General features: G+C 36.9%; 1 protein-coding gene and 1 pseudogene across 6 annotated transcripts in view; one reads left to right on the top strand and one right to left on the bottom strand.

Annotated features, from left to right (window-relative positions):
* LOC110787079 (phospholipid--sterol O-acyltransferase) overlaps window positions 1-14,366 on the top strand; it is a 32,761-nt gene extending 18,395 nt beyond the window's left edge. For 3 of the 6 annotated variants that reach the window (XM_021991648.2, XM_021991649.2, XM_021991650.2), the window contains 8 exons: window positions 78-172; window positions 5,228-5,279; window positions 5,374-5,445; window positions 6,728-6,896; window positions 7,678-7,782; window positions 7,862-7,946; window positions 8,071-8,158; window positions 14,098-14,366. In XM_021991648.2, coding sequence (XP_021847340.1) covers window positions 78-172; window positions 5,228-5,279; window positions 5,374-5,445; window positions 6,728-6,896; window positions 7,678-7,782; window positions 7,862-7,946; window positions 8,071-8,152 — 660 coding nt within the window. In that variant the 3' untranslated portion in view covers window positions 8,153-8,158; window positions 14,098-14,366. Of the gene's footprint in view, window positions 1-77; window positions 173-5,227; window positions 5,280-5,373; window positions 5,446-5,548; window positions 5,698-6,727; window positions 6,897-7,677; window positions 7,783-7,861; window positions 7,947-8,070; window positions 8,159-14,083 lie in introns of those variants that run through there. The other 3 variants (XM_056830712.1, XM_056830713.1, XM_021991651.2) reach the window with 3 other exon arrangements.
* Window positions 14,367-15,112: 746 nt separating this feature from the next.
* On the bottom strand, window positions 15,113-16,336 carry LOC110787058 (cytosolic sulfotransferase 5-like; annotated as a pseudogene).
* Window positions 16,337-23,120: the final 6,784 nt, after the last annotated feature.

Raw genomic sequence — 23,120 nt, 5'->3', positions numbered from 1 at the left:
TTAGTATGATCCTTCACTTAGCTTATAAACACGTGGTGCTGAATGACAGCTCTGGCATCTTGGCAATTGCAAAACAGGTTGGTTACTACTTTGCCCCTAGTGGAAAGCCTTATCCTGATAATTGGATCGTAACTGATGTCATCTACGAGATAGAAGGATCTTTGTATTCAAGGTAACTGATACACATTACACTCCATGCTTTGTATTCTCAGCTTAAACATGTTTTTCTGCTGTTGCTTGGTGCAGATGTCTCCTCTCTCTGATTTCTTTTCTTTTCTCCTTTTAACACGAATCATACATTGATGGCACTATATTGGTTATCTGAAAGAAATTACTTGTAATGTAAATTGATAGTGTTCCTACTGGCATCTATATAGTCAACTTTTTGAAGAGAAAGTTATGTTCCACTCAGTATCCCTCGTGATTTGAATTATATGCTATTCTAGAAAGTTTGCCTCCTTGTCCTACTCAACATGTCATTCGACACCCCTATGTAATTGTATTTTAGAGTTAAGAAGTTATGTATCAAAATAGAAATATCAGTGGGAAACAATTTTTTTCTATGTAACTCCCAAATCTTTTTTCATTAATATGGGAGTTTAAAACTTTATATACGAAGTAGAGGAATCCAGTCAGGACCAAATGGTTACTCCTCCGCTTTATAAAAATAAGCCACGTTTAGACATCCAATCGCTGCAGTGAGGAGATCTACTAACTTGTGACTAGTAAAGTAGTAAGTATTAATTTTTGAACCAATAGTAATAGCTTGTGGCAGAACTGCAGAACATATATATTAACATATGAACTGCATTGTCTTATAAAATAATCTTTTAAAAAAAATGGACAAGTACCGTAGAGGTATTATCTTATGGTAGAATCGTAGAATATACAATTTTATTTTTTCTATTCTATGGGCATTCTGCTAACCAAATTAGGGGAGGGGGTGGAGAAAAGAGGGTGAAAGAACATAGTTTATTTTTCATTTCTTCCTCATTGCAAATGTGTATATTCTCCAACATTTTGGTGCCATAATAAAATAAAATGATCGCGATATTGCTTGAAATATTGTATTGATCAGCCCATCCAAGAACATAACGCATTCAATGCACAGAAAAAACAAAATCAATTTAAATATTAGGCAAATTTGCCAAAACGGACCTTTATAACCCAAATTTTGCGAGAAAGGACCTTTTATAATTTTTTTTGTGAAATCACACCTTAATGTTATATTTTTTGCGAAAAATAACCAAAGGGTACTTTCCAGCATTGGCTGAGATTTTTCGACTATTGACTTGCACGTGCTACTCACGTATGGCTTAAGTTTGCTAACCTCACCCAATTTCTCTTCTCCCCACCAAACGCATTACGCAAGTCCACCAGAAAAAGGCAGGCATGAAGGGAAACCATCAACCATGGCGTCTACAACCTCATCCACCCTTCTCCACTGCCCCTCCACTTCCTCTTCCTTCTCATCCAATGCCCTCCACTGCTCCTCAACCGCCCTCCGCTGCTCTTCCACTTCCTTTTCTCTCTCCTCCACCGCCTTATGCTGCTCCTCCAGTCCTCCACTTTCGCTTCCTTCTCCCCCACCGCCCTTTGTCGCTCCACCACATTATTTTCTCTCTCCTCCACCGCCGTCCGCCTCGCTTCAACCCTCTCCTCCGCAACATCCACCTTCCTACCCAAAGTTTTTTTAAACTCTATTCCGAACAATATCAAGTTCTCTCTCCTTCGACTCAATCACCTTGACTCTACCCTCCATTGAATTGTGAATCGTGCCCAAAGATTCCTGTAAACTCGCCCTCTTAGTTTTAAAAAGCGCGCTTTTTTGCGCTTAAAGCTCGGAAGCTCGGAAGCTCAGAAGCTCACACTAAAACGCTTCTACCAGCTGAAGCCCAGCGACATACAAGAAGCGCGCGCTTCCTAGCGCTTCGGTGCTTCTGCGCTTCCTAGCGCTTTTGCGCTTCTTGTAGTCTAGGCACTTCAGACCCTTCTTTTTTATAAAAAATAAAGCCACGCGACTCTAATCTTCTTTTTTTCAAAGTATCACGTGATTTCTTTTTTTTAAAAAGTGAATATTTGGGAAGTTTTTGAAAATCCTAGTGCAATTTTCTCAATTAGCCGGATTTCTCTAGCCTTCTCGCCAGATTTCTCCCGTCGGATTCTGAATTTTTCTTCCATCGTTTTGATTTCTCTATTTTTTTTTCATCTTTTCTTTCCATATTTTCTCCATATGTTCTGAACTTTTGAAATCTTATTATTTCTTTCTGGGTGCGCTTCGCCTACGAAAAGCGTGCGCTTTCGCTTTGCGCTTAAGCTCCAGGGCCCTTTGGCGCTTCAGTGCGCTTCGCGCTTTTTAAAACTAAGGTTCTTGTTGGTTTACTTCACTTGATCAAGGTAGTGCCTAAAATCTAGCACATTTAGGATGAAGAACGTAGTTGGGAAGGCAGGTCATAATGTAATGTAATTCAGATGTGATCCTCACATTTGGCGGTTGAAACAAAGTGATTTCAATTGCTATGTATATATATGACGATTAAGAATATGAGAGAAACCTTACATCGTCATTTTTTTCTGACGCTGTTCCTTGAAAAAAAAAGGGAAGACCGTGGTGGTTTGGCGCTAATGTGCAACCTAATCACAATTATAGGCTTCTCGAGTGCTGTAGGTCTACCGGTTGCAGTTGGGGTTCTTGTGGATGATGCCTCCTTAGTTTTAAAAAGCGCGCTTTTTTGCGCTTAAAGCTCGGAAGCCCAGAAGCTCACAACAAAACGCTTCTGCCAGCCGAAGCCTAGCGACATACAAGAAGCGCGCGCTTCCTAGCGCTTCGGTGCTTCTGCGCTTCCTAGCGCTTTTGCGCTTCCTGTAGTCTAGGCACATCAGATCCTTCTTTTTTATAAAAAATAAAGCCACGTGACTCTAATAATCTTTTTTAAAGTATCACGTGATTTTTTTTTTTTTTAAAAAGCGAATATTTGGAAAGTTTTTGAAAACCCTAGTGCATTTTTCTCCCGTAGCCTGATTTCTCTAGCCTTCTCGACGGATTTTTCCTGTCGGATGCTGAATTTTTCTTTCATCCTCTTGATTTCTCTTTCTATTTTCATATTTTCTTTCCATATTTTCCCCATATTTTCTGAACTTTTGAAAATTTATTATTTCTTTCCGGGTGCGCTTCGCCTACGAAAAGCGTGCGCTTTCGCTTTGCGCTTTGCGCTTAAGCTCCAGGGCCCTTTTGCGCTTCAGTGCGCTTCGCGCTTTTTAAAACTAAGCTCGCCCATTGCTCGCCGAGTGTGAGGATAGAGATGGCGCGATTCTAGAAATCTTGAAAAGTTCTGCCAAGTTTGTGCATTAACATCCTCGCAATCCTAGTGTTCTCCGAAATTGACATTGTTAACCAAAGTTACAAAACTAAAACCATCTAAAACTGCGAAAAAATCAAAATTCACAATAACTAGTAGTGATAATCATAGATGAAAAGATTATAGTGATAACCCGATGAATTGAAGTAGCAGTGGGCATAGAAAAAAAAAGCGGATGCGGTCGCGTTAGCGGTAACGGTCGCGTTGTCGCGGAAACCGCTTGTAACGGAAGAATAGAACGGATCGCGGCTAACGCGGTGTGAATTTTTGAAAAAAACCACGTTAGCATGTCTAAGCCTTATTATTACATTTTTAGTCTAAAAAGTATTATATCAAGACAATATAACCAAATCTATCCTAATATGAGTGACTATCATATTCTGTGAACAAATAAGCGCTAGAAATATCATGTTTCATAAACTACATAACTAATTACAAAAATATTTTTGGTCAATTTATGTAAAAGAACGGTGTAACGGAGAAAAAAAACGTCTAACGCGGCGAGTCACCGTTACGTAACGGATATCGCGGGGAGAAAGACGTGATTTTTGTCAAACCGTAACGTAACGGGTTTTCGCGTAACGACAAATCCAAAATAGATTACAGAACGGCCGTTACGTAACGGAACGGCCGAGTTTTAATTCCATGGCAATGGGTAATGTCATTGAGTAAGAAAATCATGGAGAAATTTGGAGGAGAGAGAAAATCCAGAATTAAATAAAGAGGGGAGAACATTAGGAAAATTGGGTGAGGTTAGAAAACTTAAGCCACACGTGAGCAACACGTGCAAGTCAATGGCCGGAAACCCTCAGTCAATGCCGGAAAGTACCTTTTGGTTGTCTTTCGCAAAAAAAAATCACTATAAGGTGTGATTTCATAATTTTTTTTATAAAAGGTCCTTTGTCGCAAAATTTGGGTTATAGAAGGTCCTTTTTGGCAAATTTTCCTAAATATTATGACAAGGGAATGTGCAATTGGGTTGAGGGCTACCATATCCTTTGTTAAAACTTATATATAAAGAGATATTGTAGAAGGTTTCCCTGTACTAACCGATCTCTAACCGATCTTTGTCATTTCATCATCTATGATTACTCTTCACCTTATAAAACACGAACTTATCTAAACTTATGTGAACTGAACTTATTGAACCTGTTTAAACATAGGACCTGATTGGAACTTATTGTACCACCATATTTCAAGATAGTAAACTTATAGGACCCAATTGGAACTTATAGACCTGATAGGACCTGATTGTAACTTATTTGAATTTATTGAACCTGATTTATTTATTTTTGTTAAAAGTGAAGAGAACGCACCCTTACTGTTACTCACCTAGTTCTTTTTGATAGGTGAGTAACAGTTAAACAAAAATCATGTGTGTTCAATGTTCATGTTCTTAAAGAGTAATCATGTTGCTTTTTAATATTTATACTATCATTTATTTATATTAACTGTTTCTTATGTATCATGTTTCTGGACTCAAAAAGTTCTCCTACAAATGTATGTATGTTGATATGTGTATATTCATGACTGATTGGTTGATATGTATCCATTGCCATATCATGAAGCTACAGTTGTCATATTTGTGAAAGACTCTTTTTGATAAATGAATTTGTATCCCATGAAATTTAAGTTTTTCTTTTTTGTAATGTATGTATGTGTTTGGTGCTTTGCTTTCTCATAACCTTTTGTTTTCTCATATCAATTTGATTCACTAAAATCTCTTCCACTGTCTTAACTAATAAGCTGTTTCATATGAAATCTCACTGGCTATCTCTTATAAACCGTGATTCTAGCTTATATTATGTCAAAGTATGTAGTACGGACCCTGGGGTTGATTAATTGAGGCAAATATCATCTCCGTGTAGGTCAGGAAATCTTGTTGAAGGGAATCCAGGAGCTACAAGTGGAGATGAGACTGTATGCCTCAGATCTATTTTGCTATCATTCTATTCTGTACTGAAGCATGCTGAATTTAGATTCTCTATTTCTTGTGTTTGCATCCTTGTATCAGGTAGCTTATCATTCCCTTTCTTGGTGCAAAAATTGGCTGGGACCAACAGTTAACATAACAAGAACTCCTCAGGTATGCTAAGTTTTGTGATACATTGAAGATATTACCTTTTTCGGTTTCAAATGTGTCAATTTGTAGTGTGTTTACGCATCATGACTTACTTAGATCCTTTCAGCAACCTATTCCCCTTTAAGGTGTTCAGGCCTTCCTTTCAGCAGCCTATTCCCTTGTTATTTGAAAGATTGGAGGCATTCAGCGCTGTAGCCAGGTGATAAACAAAGGATTAGGAACCAAGCAGGCTATTTCCAGGCTGAGCGTTGTTGGAGGTATTTCAGTTAGGCTAAGATGATGTGTAAACTGAACAGAAACCATCCAGGTAGAGAGGTGCATCAAACTTAATATAGTGGCTCACAGCAACAAGAAGAATTAAGAGCATCTCCAATGGTTGTAGCTAGGGACTAGCTTGAAATTTATAAAAGTTTCAAGCTAATAGCTAGACCATTGGAGTGAAACTAATAAATTAGCTTGGCCAAGCAAATTAGCTTAAACAAGCTAATTTGCTTGACAACTAGCTCTCAAAATTGCCAAATAATTAATTGACAAGTGGACAAGTGGGACAAATTTAAATAATAAGCTAGTTGCTAGCCATTGGAGCACAAATTAGCTAAACAATAAAATAGCTTGAAATCTTATGTGGCATAATAAGCTAATTATCAAATTAGCTTACTATTGGAGATGCTCTAAGAGCAGGTATTTAGACATGTTTTGGCCCATCTAGGACGTATTTCCCTTTCGTTAGTGATTAAGCCCTGGTGAGGAAGTTTGACTGGATGGAAAATATTATTTCTATATGTTTAAGAGTTGCAAATAACCAAATTGGTCATGGCGGGATAGGTTTGTAACTAGATGTTGGATGATCTGACCTCACCAAACATGGTACTCGAACCATTAGTTTTCGCTCATTTTTCCTTTGTATCACATTTCTTAAATTAAAATGTGTACATAGCTGAAAAAAATTCTAATAAATTAACTAAATGTAAAAATCAATACATACATTCCTCTTAACCGAAGACAGATCGGAAACTTGCTAGAAATTATCATCAACTTCTTCCTATCCCTTCTAGAACACAGAAAATTCTCCAAGTATTCCACTATGATGACAGTGCTGACAAGGACTCCTAACATTTTGAGCAATGTTAATCGGCTGTATTCTTTTCTAACTGCGTATTTTGTGAATGGTGTCCCATGTCCCATTTGCCACTTACTACAGCACTCTGGATTGCTGATACTTTCTGTATCACTAAGATAAAAATTTGTTTTGGGATTTTTTTTGAAGTCTAATCTGTTTTTGCAGTCAGAGCATGATGGATCAGATGTTCAGGTAGAACTTGATGTAACACATGATCGTGGAGCTGACATAATTCCGAATATGACAAGGTCTCCTAGAGTGAAATACATAACATACTATGAAGATTCTGAAAGCATACCTGGAAGGAGGACAGCTGTATGGGAGCTTGATAAAGGTATAAAATCCCCGGAAATGTGACTTTTGCTCAACAGAGAAGCAAAAGGCCTTTTATTCTGGTTAAACTTTCATCTAGTATAACCCTCCAGGATTCTGTGGAAATTGGCTGTTATATATTCACTATTAGTTAACTTAATAGTTAGTGATAACTAGACTTTTGGGACCTGGTACTACTTGCATTTGTCATTTACTTTATCATGTGTATTTATCATACTGGGTTTTCAGGATGAAAGTTCTGACTCCGGAAGTAGACATGGCAAGCATAAATAATTGGTATTCTGGAATCATTTATTTTTCACTAGAAAATTACTACTGAGAACTATTTGTTATCCCAAGAGGCAGGAGTCTTTAGTCTTATGGTTAAACTTATTTCAGGTACAGTAGATCCAAAATTTAGAACCCCTACCTATTGTCTAGTCTATTTAAGTCTTCATTACCTGATTGCAGAAAAGAATAAATTTAAGTGTTTGTAAGGGAGAGGGCATAGTTGCTGCATTAGATAAGATATTAAGATAGAGTATATAATTCTGGTTATATATTGATGACAGCCTGACAGGGGGTATGTTCCTGGTGTCAGAAATGTCTTGTAAAACAATTAAATTTTCTAGTTATTGATACTACAATTAAAAAATAGTTAAGCTGGAATACATGAACTCAAGCTAGTCTTAGATCTAGAATGTCAGACACCTTTTCTTTCTGCACACCATGTCGATGTGTGTTTGTAAAGAGGAGTTTTTCCTGTGAACGTTCTTCATGTAAAACACTGCTTTTCCGTGTAGTAAATCACAGGAATATGGTCAGATCTCCAGCATTAATGAGGGAGTTGTGGCTTGAGATGTGGCATGACATTAATCCTGCAGCAAAATCGAAGTTTGTCACTAAAGGTGATGTCTTTTCTTTGTTTAGATGGTTTCTCATAGGTATCTATTACTTTTTCTTGAATCTTATATCAATTGACAACAGCGAAGAGGGGACCTTTAAGAGATGATGACTGTTATTGGGATTATGGTAAAGCTCGTTGCGCATGGCCTGAGTATTGTGAATATAGGTATTTCCCTTTCTTTTGTACAACATTCGTAGGTACCGAAGCTCTGTCTATTTTCCAATCTTACCCCCTCCCCCCCTTCTCCCTCCCACCTGACAATCTCACCAATCTATTCCTTGTAATGCAGGTATGCTTTTGGTGATGTTCACCTTGGACAGAGCTGTAGGTTAAAGGATTCGTCAGAAGATCTTTTGTTATATTATATATAATATCTGGTAATGTACTTACAACTGATTTTTTTTTGTTTATTTTTTTGTTTTTGAGAAAAGAAGAACTTGAATTAATTAGTAGGCACTAGGCAGAGAAGAGCTGCAACCCAAATGGTTCACAATACAATTAGTAGAGGCGTTAAGCGACACACCACATTGCCCATTAGGAACAACTGATTTGATCTGAGTTAGATTTGGTTGTCCATTTGAATAAATGCAGAAGTAAGGTTTTCCTCCAAGAAATCGAAGAAAACCACCTAGTAGGGACTAATGAGCTTAGGCCTAAGGGTTTAGAAAAACAACGAACAAAAATATGAGGCCACAGAGCAAAAGCATGAAATGCAAAAAAGATCCCCGTACCTGTTAGGAGCAGGGACACCTGGTAGAGTGGTAGGAACTAGGAACCATCCATTGTACATTACCACCATAACAGGATCCATCCCTTTATGCTCCCTCTTTATTTTTCTATATATGTTCTAGGCACGGGCAATGAAATTAAGGATTTGATTCAACTGTCAATAATACTTTTACTTAACGCATTTTTCTCACTCCTAGTTTTGTACCCTGTATGACTTTCTTCTCTGTTATCTTCCCTACTTTGTCACTGCTGTCACTTTTCGTACTGCCCGTTGAAGATTATAAATCACTTCGGCCAACCTTTATTTTCGGCTAAATTTAAATTGTAAACAAAAGGATGCCAAAGGATGCATTCCAAACAAGCATACAAATCATGTTAAAATGTGGACATTGGTAGTTTTTTCTATAACGTAAACAAGTATACATGGTAAGAAAATGTATTCCAAATCTAAATCCGGTGTTCTAGCCTTCTAGGCTAGTAAAAGTCCATAATGGACAGTTAAGACACGAGTAAAATTGACTTTTTATTGATTATATCATACAAATTCAAGAAACTCAACTTATTTGGTCGGAAGAAAAAGTGAAACATGTCAATAAAGCCTCACCCTTCATCATTATGTCCATCAACTCCATCAACATTTTAACATTTGGCGGACAAGAAATTGTGTTTTATAAAGGCATAGGTTGGAATATAACTTAATAAACATCTAGAAGCAGGCATAGGTTGGAATATAACTTAATAAACATCTAGAAGCAGGCATAGGTTGGAATATAACTTAATTTGTTAACCAATCTCCTCGAATTCAATTGGATACATAGATAAGGGATTCAGAGCAAATTACAAAACAAAACAAATCGATAGGGTTACTAGATGACGTAGTGTGTGACCTATTGAGGAAGACATCGAAAGAGATGACATGATGATAGCATGGTTATTAATATCAAAACCAGTTACATAAAACAAGAAAAACTTACCCAATTGACGGACTCTTTACAAAACCAAACAAGTTCCTTGTATGGTCTAAACAGTAAGAGGGATCCTAACGTAAAAGAACTAGCTAGGTAGAAAATTTGGGTAATAAGGAACAAGTTCCTCACACCACTTCATTTTTTTAGGTTATTCATCACATGTTTTCTTTGTGCTTTTAGTACTGAAATGGGAAAATGGAAAAAAAAGAACAAACATCCGTCAAATGCTGATGGAGTTGATGGAGATAATGATGAAGGATGAGGCCTTGTTAACATGTTTCACTTGTTCTTCTGACCAAATAAGTTGAGTTTCTTGAATCTATATGTTATAATCAATATAAAGTCAACTTTACTCGTGTCTTAACTTCCATAATGGACTTTTGCTAGAACACCTGATTTAGATTTGGAATACATTTTTATACCTTGTTTACTTGTTTATATCCATAAAAAAAACTGTCATTGTCCACATTCTTATATAATCTGTTTGCTTGTTTGGAATGCATTATTGGGCGTCCTTTTGTTGATTACAAGTTCAATTTAGCCGGAAATAAAGCATTGAAATGTAATTTGCACCACTTTAAAAATAGTACTATGTGGCACCCTATTGAAGAAAGACAGTTGAAGGCGTGCCTACCGGTCCATTATCGTTTTTCTAGTAGTTCTTTTTGTTTGTCCAAATCTCACCAAGTTGTGACTTAAAGGTGTCATTGCCCCTATGAGTCTATGACTGGAAGAGTAATCAAGGACTCAATCTCTTCCCACAAAGCAACTAATTGATGTGTACTTATGGTTTTCCCTTTTTGTTTGAGTTCATACACATCACTATTTAGCTTGTATTTTCTGGATCTAGTAGTTTGAGAAAACTTGGTTTCTAGTTGCTTCCGGAGCTACGGTTACATGAAGAATGGACTTTTTATGCTATCCATTCCCAAATCTCAGCTTTCTTTTGGACGCCAGAATAATCACCAATGACTTCCTCCATTCTATTTGTTACTATTTACATTAATATTTCTATGCCCATCACCAATGACTTCCTCGATTCTCTTAGTTACTCATTACTTTAATATTTTTTATGCTCACTAACAGGGCATAACCATTAGAGGGATGTGGGTATGAGGGACTTTGAATATTAGACATTCTAGACATGAGTTACTTTCAAAGATTTGATTTTTGATAAAAAAAAATAGAGACCTGAGGGTTGTGTTTAAGAAGAAATCAGATGAAATAATGAAAATGGAGCTCGAAAAACTGAAGCAGGGCTACTGCTCAAATAGATGCTTTAGATTTGCAAGATTGCTCTTAGTGATATTGCTCAGGTTACAACAACAACCCAGCCTTAGTTCCAAATGGTTTGGGGTCGGCGTCATAAGGAATCGTCTGCAAAACGTGAAGTAAGAAAAATAAAAAGTTATGTTAAAGAGAGTAAACAAGCAAAAACGAGAAAGTGAAGGTGAGGATAACGGGACGCGAAAAATAGGGAACAAGAAAACAAGACAGGTCGGTTTAGAGAATAAGTAGATATGTTTTGAAAAAATAATAAACATAGAACATGAGCGAAGTTTGCAAAGGAAAATAGAAAACGAATAGAAAAAAGAAAGAGAGAGAGATAGAAAAATAAGTCATGTTAAAGAGTTATCGACATATATTATCTCCTTCTACTCTGCCCTATCTAATGCCATATTTTCCTCAATCCCCAAAACTCATAATCATCATCTTGCATGTTTGCTTTGGTCTTCCCCTTCTTTCACAATTCCATTAGTTTGCCACTCTTCAAGCCCTGCATCATTTGACCTCCATCTTACATGGCCAAATCACCTTAGTCGATTCTCCATCATCTTGTTCTCAATTGGTGTAACGGTAACCCCTATTTTCTTCCTAATCACCTAATTCCTCAACTGATCCTTTCTTGTATGAAAACACACCCAACACATCCAAGTATCCAACGCAACATACACATCTCCGCCGCATTCATCTTATAAATGGGACCCGGTAGAATATGAGACATATCAGGATCACCCTTTAGCACTTTTCCATTTGAACCAACTTGATTTTAATTCTATGGGCAATATCTTCATCCAACTCCCCATCCTTTCGGATAATAGAACCTAGGTAGCGAAAGAATCTGATGCTTTGGCATCCTCCAATCCAAGATGATCGTTCATACATCCTTGCTTCTATTACCGATAAACTTATGCTCCAAATATTTTTTCTTACTTCTTCTCAACTTAAAGCCACGAGATTTCAAAGTATATGTCCATAATTCCGACATACTTTCCACACACCTTTAGTTTCATCGGCCAACACAACATCATCTACAAACAACAGGCACCATGGTATACTCAAGTTGTGGAAATTAAAAGCAAGTATGGCACGTCGGCACCAATACTTTAAAAGAAATATCAGCTTTGTGTAATGAAGGATACAAATCAACAAAGTCCTTCCTCTGAACATTAACCATGGGTTGATTGAATGTTTCTCCTCTTTCCTTAATCTCACTCCTCTTAGCGTCGCCAGTTCACTTGAGCTTCTTCGGGTTTCCAGAACAACTCTCTTTCTCCTTCTTCTTCGGGTTTCTTCTTCTCCCTCTTCTCCTTCTTCTCCTTCTCCTTCTCCTTCTCCTACTCCTTCTTCTTCTCCGGTTGAAGGAGTAAAGCGGATCTACCATAGCCATGGAATTAGATACTGAGTGCATACATTGACATTGAATAGACAACTATAGCATCAATTACTAACAAAAAAAAGGGTAGAGCTAAAGCCCATTTGAGAGACGAAAAACAAGGTAGTGCAACAGATCTTTGATGTAAATACCCCAGTGTTACCTAATTCTCTAATCACCTCATAAACCGAGAATCGAAAAAGCAAATTATATCATGAAATTGGTACAATTTTGGTCTAATTTAGCAAATTAGGTAGCAAATTGAGTACCCTTATCCAATCTCGTACTAGCAAATCAGGTAACAGTGAAATACCCAGTAGAGATCTAAACTTTTCACCCCTTCTTAAACTAACTTCTAACTGTGAGTTTGTGACCTTCTCCCCTTTTCCGGAGCCTCGCTTCTCCTATTGTTCTCCCCTCCTGCAACATTTCTCACAGGCATGGACCAGTTACGAACATACATTGAACTAGACCACATGAGTATGATAGGCCTTTTTTGGTAGTTAGGACTAGGGAGATTATAGATAGCATGTAATAGATGGAAGATAATATGTATATTGCATTAATAAGTTGTAGATTATAATATCAGATTTGACCAGTAAATAGCAAATTCTATAGAAGTGTTTGGTAAATTAGTAGTTACAAGTATATTTTTGTATGTGTAAAATGACTAATGGAGACATGAATGCATTTTTCTTTATGCTTTTGATATGGCATAAGATTCAAATATTTTTTTTTTTTTTACTTTATTCATTTAAAATTTAAATGCAAACCCCCCTCCAAAAAGTTCTTCTATTACCAGATTAGGGGTGTTTACCCTGTCTGGTATGGAGTAGATTAGGGAAAATAAGAGTAGGCTTAAACCTAAGTAGGAGATTTGACTTCAATCTAAAATAGGACGTATGGTAGAGTAAATTGGTACAAAACTAGTAGATTGGCCCCAAATAGTAAATTTGACTAGTTAATCTATTAATTTGTGTTCAATATCTATTTTCTTTCAACAACCTTATTTGACAAATCACATATAGCATCAGTAGAAAGCATATTGTATTTCAAATGCGAGTGTTTTTAGCTTTAGGTAGTGGCATATGGTACATAGTTGATTTTTTAAGGGCAAATTGTATGTTTCAACATTTAATCCATATCCTCGTATTAAAATTAATCTTCTCTTTAGTATTTTAAAAGTGAATTTAATACGTAGTATAAAAGAAAACCTTCGATAGAAAAAAGTTAAAGCAGAAGGGATCTCTGCTACCTGGAAATCAAACAGGGGAATTTTGGTCAAACAAATATGGAAGACTAAATTTGTATCTGTTGATGAAATTGACAATAGGTAAGTTGACTAGATCCTGCATCTAGTGGGTAAGTAGTTTGAGCGAGCAACAATTTATGGTCACTGCCTCAACCCCAATCTTCATTTGGAAATAGAATTCTAAGCAAACAGTTATGAGTTATCAACATAACTGTAAATCTAAGACCAAGCTGTTGAAGAATGTGAACATTGGATCTCAGAAGTAGATTGTTTAAAAAATAAATAAAAAACCAATCATAACTTGATTGCACATGTGTAGACGTATGACTTTTATATCCAATTATAATATTTATACACTAGCACTTTCTCGTATGACTTTTGTGCCACCCCTGACCAACTATCCTGGGTCCGCCACTGTGTGTAGTGATCATTTTTTGTGAAAGGTACAATTACATTCAGCTCCGAGCCTCCAATACCATTATCAACCAATCAGACAAAATGCAGTATTTCTTATTTTTTGTGCATAGTACATGAGTTGGTAATGATTTCATAATTTACTGGATTTTCACTCTCCGCATAAATATGTTCTTTTAGCCTTTCTGAGTTGTGTTGTGTGATTGTCAATTTAAATTGTTACTGTGAAGCTAGTATTTTAATGTCTGGTTTGTATGTATCCTTTCTCCCATGCTAATCCCAGATTTACATGTTCAGCTGGTCTCCACGAATTGATAAAGAAGGTCGCTTCATTATGCGCACATTTATTGGAGTTATATTTTGAGTTTCTTCCACCAAGGCGAAACTCAAAACATTATTTAACAATTATGTAGTAACATTGAAGAGACATTTATTTAGCTCAGTAGACTCATAATTCATTTCTGCTGTATATATATTTCATCTATTTATTATTGGTTATTCATGTAAACCAGAATATGATAAAGTTCTGTTCACTGGGTTCTAGTTTCATCCGTTTCATCTTGATATTCTCTGCCTCGACCCGTTTAAGTTTTAATTTATTCTTTAAGTGTAAATTGACTTGACTATATATTATCGGAGTGATTTTATTGAGGCAAATCTCATAGCAAAAACTAATACTCCAATATGTATTTGACATGTATCAAAACCTCAAATAATTATTCAATGTTGAAGGAAAAAATGAGAAAAAAAATATTTCAAAAAACATTCTACAAATCTATATTACATACTTGCTTGAACTTGAATAGTTGGTGAAATAATTTAGCAACAAATTTAATAAATGAAAGAAGAAAAGTCAGGTGAGTAAAATTTGTCATTCATTAAATATAAGAAGAGACAGCACTCCGAGGCTAAGAAAGACTCGTTGTTTACTGAAATACAATTAATTTTATTTTTTTGAAAAGGAAAGGTACACATAAGTTATGATAGTCTTCTCTCAAGACTATATCTCAACTTATCTAAGGAAATAAAACAAGAAAATGTATTGTTTACAAAAGGATCAATATTTAGGTGACTAGTAATGTCATGACCAATGGAAGCTACGTAATCAACAGTACGATTTGCTTCTCGATATACATGTCTTGAATTATGGCTGTCAAAATTAAAGAGCAAATGATTTATGTTGTCCATAAGCAACTGTATTTTCCATGGACAATGAGCTCGTTGTTGTAAAATCTAAAGTATAAGTAAATTATCTCCCTCAATGGAAATATGCAGAATAATGTTTTCTATTGCTAATAATAAGCCATTGCGAAGAGCAATATATAGTTTCTGCAAGAAAGGGGGGTATCTCCCAGATTAAAAGATCGACTAGTAATATTGTTTCCCATATGGTCTCTAATTACGACACTTGCTGCACTTGAATTAGAATTATGGCGAACAAAGCCATCAAAGTTAAGTTTGAAGTACTGAGATACATAACAAAACTACAACAACCAATTATTTAAATTAAAATATAGCAAACATAGTATTGGTCTGGAACCCAAACAAAGCATGCAAAGTTTGTAATCAATTTATCAAGCTAGGCTGCAACTTAAAGGACAGGCCAGAACCTCCAAGTTTTTGTTCCATGAATTCGTTCATTTTCTCGGCCATTGGGGCGGTCAGATAACGAGTCCACCCTCCGACTTCCCCGTCCCTAAAGAACGTCTTATTGTCCACAAACTTGTTCAGCATACCACTCTTATTAACCTCCATATCTTTAAGATTGTTAATACTGCACAATTCTATAATCTCTTTGATAACACCTTCGTTTTCCTCTAAGGGAGAAAATGGCATACCAACAAACTTAGCCAACTTCTTTAATTGAACACTAGGGTTCTCCTTCAAATCCTCATACTTGAAAAACAACACCTTATTAGGTTGTTCTAAACTTTGCTTCCAGTATTCAACTACATGCTCAAAAAAGGGCCCACATAAAACATTACCTTGGCAAAACTCCTCAAAGAAATCCTCAATATTAGAGGGTTGATAATTTTCATCTGTTGATACCTTGTTTAGTAGATTGGAATAAAAATGCCAATGAGACACGAGTGTGTCCAAGGGATTTCGACAAATGTACAAGATCTTACAAGAACAAGTCTTGATAGATTCAGGAAGAGACGTGTTTCTAAATCATGAACAAGTTGATGTGGGTTGTGGGTAAGCAAAGGGGTTTTCTTAAGGGGGTGGAGAGATCGGTTGACAACAGAAAAGAGTAAAGATTTCAACCAAGTGGTGCCGGTTTAATTTTGGGAAAGCTAGTCACTACAAGATCAGTATCTTGAGCAACGAAATGTCTTTGGGAAGTCAGAATGTTAGAGAAGCGATTCAAAGGATACCAGAAGCCTTGAATATTAATGAGTTGATGCTCCTTACTACCCATCCACTTTGCCCTTGGAAGGGAATGTTTAAGCTTTTCAACTTCTTCTTCTTCTTCTTCTTCTTCTTCTTCATCCACTTTAACTATTTCTTCTCTTTGGTTTGTATTTTCATTCATTGTATTTGTGAATTGTGGATGCCCCTCACGTAATAGGATGCACTTGTTATGTCAATGAATATGTCTCCGTTGCTTGCATCTTATAGGGGCGGATCCAGTGGTGGATGTCAACTACCTTAATTGGTACAGTCTTTCAGGGATAATACTAAAGACCTGAGATCAAATCTCGCCTACATTATTTATCGTCTTGTCTTTTATAATTCTCTCTTTTCTTCAACAAAAAAATAAAAATAATAATAAGAGGTGGATCCAGCATATGGTCTTCAAGGGTCTGACACGTGAAGAAAATAGAGAGTTATTTCGTATAATTCATTAAGCTAAAGTTATAAATTTTCCATGAACAAGAACAAGAATATTTCAAAAAATAATAACATTTAAAAATAAAAATAAAAATAAAAATAACTAGGGTTTTTCTACATTGTACCTTTGTAGTTCATTGATTTCTACGTTATACCCAAACGTTTTAAATTTTACGCATTGTATCCTTTTAGTTGCAAAAGTTATTCAATTTATCCTTGCCGTCAACCCAATGTTAAAAAAATTTGTTGTATTTTAAAAAATCAAGCTTCTGCTACATTAACGTTGGATTAACAAAAAAACATAAGGTTGTTTATAAGATAGAAAAATCTTAGTTTGTTTTAAACGTTGGATTAACAACAAGGATAATATTGACTATATTTTATAAGTATAGGAGTACAATGTGAAAGATTTTAAATGCATGGGTACAACGTGTAAATCAAAGAAATACAGGGTACAATGTAGGAAAACCAAAATAACTAAATAAGTTAATACTGAAAAATAGCTCCGGAATCATACTATATTTGTAACCATGAAATAATTTGGATGTCAAAACATCATTTTTGTTGTGTAGAGGACCTTCTTGCGAACCTTTGCTACAATCATCTAGAAAATTGAATTTGATTTATATCACATATTGATCTTGATCATCAAAGGTCATTCAATTCACCATATCATAGAAATAACACAATTTTCCACCATAAAATAATTGTGTTGGTAAATGTGCATGATCAAACTTACTTACAGAAACAGAAGGAGTATTGAGATATTCATAGTTTTTCTTTCGTAAACATTGCAATATTTGAATCTTTACGCGTCTCAACGCACAACTTTGATTATATTAATGGTTAAGATAATACATTCATATGTGAGTTTAGAGTCTTAATATCAACTGTTCAACATTGAAGAAGGAACATGATGATTTTAGGATGAACAAACCCCGTTAAGCTAAATACGTGGCTATCACTCTTCTAACACCCAATGTATCCTATATAATAATAAAAAAGTCAGTACAGCATGTGAGGCCTCCAAAATCTAAATCCAGCAATCTCATCGACTCCCTCCAAAACCAATGAAAATACCCTAAAATCCAAAATTCAAATGGATTTAAATAAAACAAAATAAAAACCCACGTAATACCAGTAACCTACCCAGCAAAAGAAACTGCTCATTCTTTAACAACGTCTTCTTCTCCTCTCCCTCACCGTTCACCATTATCTCCTTTCTCTATCCTCTGTGTTAGTTTCACAGAGTTCCTCAAGAGGGGGTGAATTGATATTTTACGGTTTTACAAAAATTAAACTACTAGGAACAGAAACAGTAAAATATGTAAGCGAGATTTAGCGTGGAAAACTCTCTAGGCCCAATAGAGAGGAAAAAACCACGGCCCCTTTGGGGACTTAAACACATTCACTAATTAGGCAAAACAACTCAGTTTCTTTACAAGCCTAATCTACTCGGGCCACAATCTGTTAGTCTCCTCTGACTACAGATGACCAGGAACAACCCCTCGTTGTTCCTTCCCTTACTGAAACAGTCCCTCAACTGCTTCTCCTCACAGATCTCTTGTGAGATCTTCTCTCTTGCTCAATTAAGCTTGACTCAGGCTTAACATACAATATCTCAACACTTAAAACTGAAAACAAAGTAATATTAAACTTAATACTAAATACTAGATATAAGACCACGTAACAAATACTGCTCTATATGGGAACAGGAACAGACTCTTTAAAGATTAAGACTTTAAGGATAATACCTGAAGGCTTCCGGTTAATGTAAATAAGTCTGATAAAAACTTTCGCAGAGAACTTAAGGTGTATATATATGAAAACCAGAGTTTACCCTAGACTCTAATTCAAACCAATTTAGGACTCTTTTCAAAGGATATATTTTCGCAAATAACATCTTTAAAACGCGTTTAGATAAACTCAACCCTTACGGATTTGAGAGTTGTGAATTAACTTAAAACGTTTAAGAGTTTAACCTTATGTAAAATAGTAAAATCAGTTTTGTAAATCGACACTTATCTTTTATAAAATAAAACTGATTTAGGACTCTATGAAATATTCTGTTCCCATACTAAGCTGTATTTATTTCTACTGATCTTATACCTTTCTGGACTCTAATTGACTTGCTGGGCTTCATACTCCTTGGCCCATGATTCAATCTGTCCATATTCTTTAGACTTGTATTCTTCATGATGTTGGACTTAATTTCCACGCTGCTTCACAGCTTGCCTCGTTGTGTACTTGTCCTAGCTTATAGTGACTTGCTCCTGTCAATCCTTATTTCAACAATCAGTAGAGTGTAAGCTTGTCATTATCAAAACCCAGGAATCAACAATTTCCCCCTTTTTGATGATGACAACCTTACAGCTTAATAAAATTAAAATATATAAGAATAACTGAGGAATGGAACATGTAACCTGACAGTCAAGTACCAAGATCAATCTTAGCCAGGTACAGAAGAGTCATTGAGGTGTCGAACCTATGTATAGACACCAATAGTTTTGAACACATGTTGCCCCTCTTAATATCTTCCCCCTTTGGAATTATCAAAAAGGGTGCTAGGGAAAAACGGTTTCTCGACGGAGAGGAAAGAACATATGTGAATTATGTTACCCTTCCAAGCAGATTGACATCATGCAGCTCAAGTCGGTCAACGAGTTTGACCGCACCCCTGCAAGCAAAACAAGGAAAACGCAACAAAGAGCACAATACAAGCAACCAATTCTACAAGTCAATGTGGGTCCACTATCAGAACGTAGGAAAAGCGCACTAATGATCATTAGTCATAAACTTGGCGCATCAAAACCAACCAAAAAAAATGTTTAGAGAGTAATCAGAGATGAAATTGTTTTTGAGATAGCAGAATTATAGGGGGTGGGGTAAGATCTGGTTGTAGCAGGGTCAGGGTTGGGGTGCATCATCATCAGCAGGAGCCACCTCTTCTATCACCATGTCAGCTAGGCGCTCCGTCATGTCATTGAAGAACTCAGCCTGGTCCTGCTGCATCTTGTGTATCAGCTCCTGTAAAGATGTGACAGCAGACATCAGAACAATATTGTCTAGCTGCAGTTGATCTACCTTGGTCATGAGGACCTGAATTGAGCCATCTGGTGAGGGAGCGGCAGACTGAGTTTCCCCTTCCTTGTCCGAGTCAGAATCCTCAACCCGGTACATCGGAGGTGCGCCCTTGGAGGAACTGGAGAGACGGCTGCTACGGCGAATAGGCTGAGTGGACATAGGGGAGAGATGAGGTTGTTGAACAGGTGAGGCAGATGGTTTTGGACTTTGTTGTTTTGGTCCCGCATTGTGAGACACATCCTCAGATCGACCCTCTTCGTCTTGACAGGGAAAGGCTACCTCTCCCTCTTCCTCAGAAAAGTCCTCCTCATCATCGACATCTTCTTCTCCCTCTTCCTCCTGAGGTGTAGTATCTCCCACATTCGTCTTACCAACACAGACGACTCCATCAACTACACTCAGGCTAATCCCATTCAAGCAAGCTTTGTTAAGGATATGGGCAGGAGTAAGAGGTTCAGCTGTGTAACGAGTAAGGTCAACCCCAACCTTTCTCATGATGAAGGTAAGAAGAGACCCATACCCAATCATATTGTTCTGGGAGACGGAGTGAGTGAGATGGGAGATAAAAACGACAGGAAAATTTATTTGACGCTGAGATTCTAGGAGAAAGATGTAGATCAGATCTAACCTGCTTGTCAAAGCACGTTTGTCATGACGCGGAACAATACCCCTTCGTACCACATTAAAAAGGACCTTTTGAAAAGGAGTGAGGACAGACTGGTTGAGAGCTTTTGGGTGCTTCCCTTGACCACCAAAATAAGAGTAAACTTCCTTCATTGTTACACCCCCGAGCTCAATTGGACCCTTACCCTTGTGATAGACTTCCTCTCCTAACACAGGGACTTTGAACCAAGACCCTAATTTCTCAGCATCGAAGCTAAATTGCTTCCCATTAACTTCAGAACTACAAACCCCCTTTTGATTGACAAAGTTTGAGCAAAATTCCCCCATTGCTTCTGGATACATGCAAGCTTTAGAACAAACCTCAAAAAGATAAGTCCAACCTTGAGACTCGATCGACTCCAACAACTCTACAAACCCTATTTCCCGACACCAACCAAAATCTATGCTAAGACCAGGGAGCATACGATCGGGGGGAAAATAGAAAAATTTTGTGGGTTCGAGCTTTACCTTCTTCTCAGCTGGAAGATGAGGTTCCCCCTGAGTCAAAGCAGCGACTTCCTTCTTCAAGACCAGCTTTCGTTTGGTGGTGAGTTTTGCAGTTGATTTTTTGGCTGGTGGTTTGGGAGTTGGTTGTTTGGGAGGCATTATTTCTGGATGAATGGTTTGAAGAGGTATGACGGTGATGATGGGTGTAGAAGGAGAAGATGAATTTGTAGGGTTTGGGAATTGAAGTTTGTAGAGGGTCATGATTTTATAGGGAAGGCTGTTGCGATTTACTAGGAGAGATAAGTGAATTTTGAATTTTAAAATTGGGGATTTGATAAGAAGGAGGGGATGTTTCGAGAATTTTATAGGCGGAATGATTGGAATGGGAAGAGTTTTGGTGTTGGGAATCGGAGTGTGGGAAGCGTGTTTGAGTGAATAAAAATGGAATAGTAATGCATGCACCGGGTTTTGTAAGATTCGATGAATCAAATTAAATGCTTTCCATTCATTTTTAGTATTCCCACTTAGACCTCGAATTGAAAGAAAGTATTGGAAACAAGTGCGATTACCTTAATAGTGTGCAGACGTGGCTGTGGTAATGCACACAGCTGGATTTTGCAATCTGAGTCTGATGGTTAGTCCATTCATGAAGAAAAGTTTTATAAATGAAAACAGGGAAAAACGTAATAAAAATATAAATAATTTTTTTTTTTTTTTTTTTGTGATATCCAGTGAAGTTAGAAAGTAAGTAAGGGCAACAGTTATCAATGTATTCGTATCATACCAAGTTCAAACCTTAGCTTGTCGTGTCTGTCCCTGTTAAGTGGTTTGGTCAAGATGTCAGCTACCTGATCTTCTGTGGGACAGAATTCAAGTTTGACCAGTTCCTTTTCCACATAGTCTTTTAGAAAGTGATGACGAATGTGAATGTGTTTGACTCTTGAGTGGTGGACTGGATCTTTTGATATGCAGATAGCACTAGTGTTGTCACACAGGATAAGAACACATTTTAATTTCATACTAAAGTCTCTAAGTTGTTGCTTGATCCATAGCATTTGGGAACAACATGAAGCAGCAGCTACATATTCGGCTTCTGTTGTGGATAATGCCACGGTGTTTTGTTTCTTGGAAGCCCAGGAGACTGCACATGCTCCTAGGAACTGCATCATCCCTGATGTGCTTTTTCTGTTTACTAAATCACCTGCATAGTCAGCATCTGTATATCCTTTGAGATCAAAGTGATCATAGTTAGGGTACCTTAGGCATAAGTCATCTGTTCCTTTTAGGTATCTTAGAATTCTTTTGACTGCTGTGAGATGGGATTCCTTTGGATTAGATTGAAAGCGGGCACATACACCTACACTGAATGCAATGTCTGGTCTGCTTGCTGTGAGATAAAGTAAAGAGCCTATCATACCTCTGTATCTTGTTTGATCAACACTTTTACCTTCTTGATCCTCATCTAGTCTTGTAGTTGTTCCCATTGGTGTGTGGTTGCTTTTAGCAGACTCCATTCCATATTTCTTGATGAGGTCCTTTATGTATTTCTGTTGATGTATCATGATGCCTTGTTCCGTTTGTTTGATTTGAAGACCTAGGAAGAAGTTAAGTTCTCCCATCATGCTCATTTGAAATTTATGCTCTTGGAGCTTGTTTTAATCCATATAGTGCTTTGTCCAGCTTGTACACATGTGAGGGGTATTCTAGATCTTCAAATCCTGGTGGTTGTTCCACGTAGACTTCTTCCTTGAGATGTCCGTTTAGGAACGCACATTTTACATCCATTTGATAGAGTTTGAACCCCATGTATGATGCGAACGCTATAAGTATACGTATTGCTTCCATTCTGGCAACTGGAGCAAATGTCTCTTCAAAATCTATCCCTTCTTGCTGATTGTACCCTTTGACCACCAATCTGGCTTTGTTCTTAGTGATGGTTGCATGCTCGTCTTGTTTGTTTCTGAATACCCACTTTAGGCCTATTACTCTGTTGGCTAAAGGTGTGGGCTCAAGATGCCATACCTTATTTCTTTCGAATTCATTGAGTTCCTCCTGCATGGCAATGATCCAATCAGAGTCAGTTAGTGCCTCTTTATAATTTTTAGGTTCAATCATTGATAAATAAGCATAAAAAGCACAAAAGTTTTTAAGTTGTGATCTCGTTGTTGTTCCTCGTCCAAGATCACTAATTATTTGGTCAAGTGGATGTGAGCTTTGATGTTTCCAAGGTCTGGGTTGGAATGGTGTAGAGGCTTCTTCGGCACGCTGTTCTGTTTGAGCATTTGGTTTTG

The sequence above is a fragment of the Spinacia oleracea genome, chromosome 6, assembly GCF_020520425.1.
Source record: "Spinacia oleracea cultivar Varoflay chromosome 6, BTI_SOV_V1, whole genome shotgun sequence".
Lineage (NCBI taxonomy): Eukaryota > Viridiplantae > Streptophyta > Magnoliopsida > Caryophyllales > Amaranthaceae > Spinacia > Spinacia oleracea.
This window is presented reverse-complemented; position numbering and strand designations above follow the sequence as displayed.